The 5050-nt window shown below is 32.6% G+C and overlaps 1 protein-coding gene across 1 annotated transcript; it reads right to left on the bottom strand.

The window, feature by feature from the left end:
* Positions 1-1856: 1856 nt before the first annotated feature.
* Positions 1857-4084, bottom strand: LOC131035851 (cinnamoyl-CoA reductase 1-like). Its single transcript, XM_059209095.1, has 6 exons — positions 3905-4084; positions 3659-3813; positions 3381-3566; positions 2610-2772; positions 2278-2467; positions 1857-2171 (listed from the first exon to the last, which is right to left on the bottom strand). Exons 1-6 carry the CDS (start codon positions 4014-4016, stop codon positions 2027-2029), a joined length of 951 nt encoding a protein of 316 aa, XP_059065078.1. The 5' UTR covers positions 4017-4084; the 3' UTR covers positions 1857-2026.
* Between the last annotated feature and the right edge of the window lie 966 nt (positions 4085-5050).

Raw genomic sequence — 5050 nt, forward strand, 5'->3', positions numbered from 1 at the left:
TTAAGCACTTGTTTTTTCCTCTTCTCTTCATTTGGTATCATGGTCTATCAGTGATTCAGGTAGTTGTTCTAATGATTGGGGATATTATGCTATTCACTGGCTTTATAATTGTGTGATCATCCTCATATTAGCAGGTTTCTTTCATTATGTGATAATTATGACATGGTGATCCTGTTCTCAGTTATATTGATTGTTGGTTGGCACTTATGGCTATCATTCGATCTTTGTCTTGCTTTTCACTCTAACATCATGATCTATTTTCTATGGAGAATTCTTGCCAAATTCGGCGGATGGTGGCTTTTTCTGAGGAATTGGATAGAGCAGTTAATGTGGATCTCTTATTCTTGGTTCTCTCATGGCTCTGAGTTTTGTTTTCTTCAGAGCTTTGGATTCTTGTGGTGTTTAGACAAGCTGGATTTTGGGGTGATGGCTCTGATTTATTGGTGGACATTCTTGACTCCATCTTCAGATGCTCCATGTTAGACTGATTCTTACAACTTCCTTTATATCTAATGCGGATGGCAATGCATTGCAATGTATCTAGGGGGTTTTGGTATGCCTATGGGCTTTTTGTAATGGGGTAGATAAGCTTATGTTTTCTTCACCAATACTGAAGGGTTTTCTTACTGGTTCTTTCCCTTCAGTGCTCTTTGAACGAGACACATGTAAAAATATATATAATCAATATAATTTTAGTGGTCTCATCCACTTTTATCAAAAAATAAAAATAAAAAAATCCATCACACATTAATTATATAATTTTAAAAAAAATACATAACAACAAAGTTTTTAAGTTAATATTGTACCACTAAATCACCTACCACACCATTTCAACTTGATCCATTTATATTCAGTTTACAATTACTATATAGTCAACATTAAATATAATAATCTGTTTACAGATCTGAGAGTACATTACCACATTGCAACTTCGCAACCTTACCGGTCAATGTTAAAAGATTTCGCTAAAAAGATGCCTCACACGGATACTCTTTTGCATATTTTGACTTTTTCTCCTCATTTCACCTAAAACAGTACTCCTGCTTTATAAAGTTCAACAACCCATTTCCATTAAAAGACTATTTCCTGGTTTCCCACCTCTGTATTCTCTAACTTTACTTCAAAGGAAAGAGCTTCAAAGGAAAGAGCTCTACAAGTAATGATTTTATTTTTTTTGATAAGAATTTGTAAAATCATCATCTTAATGATGGATCACAAAGTGTAATCTGAAATGTTGATGTAAAAATCACAAAGTGTAATCTGAAATGTTGATGTAAAAATCACAAAGTGTAATCTGAAATGTTGATGTAAAAAACCTGAACACAATTAAATTCAGAAATTACTTTTGCTCCATACTATGAATTGTGGAAATCTATGAACATTCAAGAATTTGTATTTTTAAAAAAGAATTCATAATTTTAAATCATATTGAAGATACTAAAATATGTAAGTTTCCATTGTAATATAATAAAATACCTTTACATGAAATATGAACAATTTCATATGTTCTAAATCATATATATTTAAATCAGGTCATTTGATATTGTAGACTATAATTTTATAAATCTAAAACCACATGAACAGCAGTTGTGCAATCTTTTTAATTTATTTTTCCATCCCAAATGATTGTACAGACTGTTCTGCTAAAATTTAAACAATACTTTAGTCATTTTTATTTTGATTAATATCGAAATTATAGCATGCTGACTGCTTAACAACACTCACTGTTTGAATAAAAGTAATTGAATAAAAGCTTTAGTGGCAGATATGATTTAACCAAAAAAGCTTGAATGGCTGATGTAGTCAATATTTTTAAGAAAATATGAATGGAAAATATACATTTGTATTAACCAGGACCTGAAGCAGCAGATTTGTCAAGCTGTCATTTCACCTATTACATTTTACATTTTACAGCTTTAGATTTGCATGGCTAAACTTCCACTTCAAGGGAGTATATTTCTGGTGTGCGTGCTAGTTTGAAACCAATTGGTCTTTAAGCAAGGTTGGTCTGAATTCATGGGCTAAGCTAATGAAGAAAACCCTTGTTCTGCAGGCTGGCAACTGTATCAGCCAGACATTCTTTCATTGGTGTAAATGAAAGCCCAAGTTTTCTCATCTTCTCATTAGAGAATTTGTAAGCCTGTTTCCTTGGATTTTTCTGGTCAGAACACCTGCAGAGATAGTGACAAGAATCATAAGTTGAAGTTATTGATAAGGGGACAAAGAATCCATTGAAAAGAATGTGAAAAAGATAAGAGATAAATGTTTATTGAATACCTGAGAGGAAGAGGATATTGAGGGAATAATTGGGCCAAGAGAGCCACCAATTCTCCACGGTGCATGTTAGCTTCTGCACACAGATAACGCCCACAAGCAGATGGTGTTTCATACACTAATATATGAGCTTCTGCCACATCTCTCACATCCACATATGCCTGAGTTAAGTTTGCATATGTTTTGGCTGAACCTGCCCATTATGTTATTGGTTTATTCTACATGTTCTAGATAAACATCAAATAATTCTATGACAATTTTAAGTGATGTATATTGTAAATCTTTCTTGTTTTAAAGGATGAATGGTAATGAAATACGTTATAATTTCTGCATACCTGTTAGATATTTCATAATATGAGCAGTACTGGCGTTCATGGAGGGCTGCAGCAAAGGACCTAAAACTAAAGATGGGTTCACTACCACCATATCCAAATTCCTTTCCTCTGCCCGCTTCCATGCAGCTTTTTCTGCCACTGTTTTGGCATAGCAGTACCAGTTCTGCATCATTGAATGTGTTAATGATTTATCATAGTTATAATATCAATATCTGTCTGGGATAATTAAAATTTGAATATTAGATTGGAGGTAAAATATTTTACATGTATAATAGCTGTCTATTTGTACACCAGCAATTAAAATTTAAATATTTAATTAAAAGAATTATTTTACAATTAAAATATGAATATTTAATTGGAAGAATTGCTTTACTGATAACAAAAGAGCATGGTTGCTAGAACATTTGTGTATAGATATTTGTAAAAGAATAAGTATTAGATTAGATGTCCAATTTTTTGGATGGTTGTAATTTATAGATATTAGAATATTTATGAATAGTTATGATACCATATTTCTAAATATCACTTTTGATTTCTGTCCGCCAAATACTAATTCCTCTCATCACATAACAAGAAACAAAAAAATCATCAAAATCATCAAAATCATCAAAATCTAATGAACTGTCTAAAATGTTAAAATATGTGAAATTCATCAAAATCTGACTCACTATTTAAAAGCAAAATTAGGATAGACTAATGGATACTTTCCCCTAACTCATTTTAATATAAACTGCTGAAAAGTAATGTCTACTAATAATGTTTAAAGAATACCTTTGTTTGTACGCAATGATCCAAATCACTCCAACAGTTTTCATCAACCACAAGGTGTGGATCTCTGTTGGGGTCCATGTAAACCGTACCCACTGAAGACGTCATGACCAGTCGCTTTACTCCCCATTCTGCGCAAGCATCCAACACATTTGCAGTTCCTTTCACAGCTGGTTCTATCACTTGTTCCTGCACAAATCATCACCATTAGAGCAAGCTTCACAAGGATAATAAACCCTTTTCTTTGAGATAAAACACATATTCACAAAGCTATAACTTACTGGGTCATCCGTGAGAAGGCAGGCCATGTGAAAAACACCATCACATCCTCTAATAACTTCAATCATGCTTTGGTAATCAAGAATATCAGCCTTCACAAGTTGCAGCCTTTCTCTGCCTCCTTCCAATTCCCTCAGATGTTTATACTTGCCATCATCTGTACTTCAATCAAACACTAACTCTTATCAGATAAATTATAATTATGAATTAGTGATACATTTGCAGATGTGATTATTATACATACTGACCTGGATTACGTACTGCTCCTTTAACAGTATAACCTTTGGTCAACAAACTTTTAACAAGCCAAGAGGCAATGAATCCTCCTGCACCTGTTACACAAACTGTTTCCTGCCTCATTTCTTCTCTCCTTCACAATGAAAAGGAAGCAGATAAAAGAATTTGGAAAATCGGATGAAAGAATTTGAAGAAAGAGATTAAAGAAAGGCAGAGAAGAGCAGTGTAGAAGAGAAAGGTGTGTTTGTGGTTAAATAGGAAAAAGGGGACCGAAAAGTAAACCGAGACACCTACCCCGTTTTCACTGTAGTATATAAAAAGGGGTTGATGGAAGAAAAAAAACGCGTGGAAATTATTATTAAATGATTTGAGAAGATAATAACATTTTTTCCCCGGGTGCACTTGAATTATAAATGCCGTTTCGTGGAGGATGAGCATCCATACTTTTCGCCGAATTCTCCGTACCCTCTCGATTTTTTAGGTCAATTTTAATTTTCCTTTTCCTCTTATTTGTTGAGAAAATTTCTTAGTTATTTTTTCTCAAAAATACAAATTCACACGTTAAATATTTCCTTACAATTGGTCTAATTAATTATTTTTAATAATCAATTAAATATTAAAATTTATTTTGGGCAAATAAGATTCCATTCCTAAACGTATGAAAAAAACAAAACGATTCCAATTAATTTTAATAATAAAATTTATTTTCCTGAATAATCTGGACCCAGTAAAACGTGTAATGGAGGGAAATCTGGGATGGCGACGTGATGTTGAAGGAATGAATGGTGAGGAGGGCGAATTCATTGTTTTCATTTTACAGAATTTCAGAACTAAGAAAGAAATCGAAACATCAAATTTTTATTATTGTACAATACATGTAAACATCACGATCCGGAAAAATAGAATCAAACGTTGGAAAACAAATAAACAAAGTTGCTAAATGCGAAATTCATGGTGAAGTGGATTTGCTTAAAAGATTTTGGATGTGCTTGTTTGATATTCTCTTAATATCTCTGCAGTAAATGCTTCTAAGGTTTATTGTTTTGGTTTCTAGAAGCTTTTTGAGCTGGAAGGATAAATGAAAGATTTCCTTTTGATCAAAGAATATTAGTATTCAATATAAAAATGAGTTACAGGTTGGTAATCTAAATGAATTA

The sequence above is a fragment of the Cryptomeria japonica genome, chromosome 7, assembly GCF_030272615.1.
Source record: "Cryptomeria japonica chromosome 7, Sugi_1.0, whole genome shotgun sequence".
NCBI lineage: Eukaryota > Viridiplantae > Streptophyta > Pinopsida > Cupressales > Cupressaceae > Cryptomeria > Cryptomeria japonica.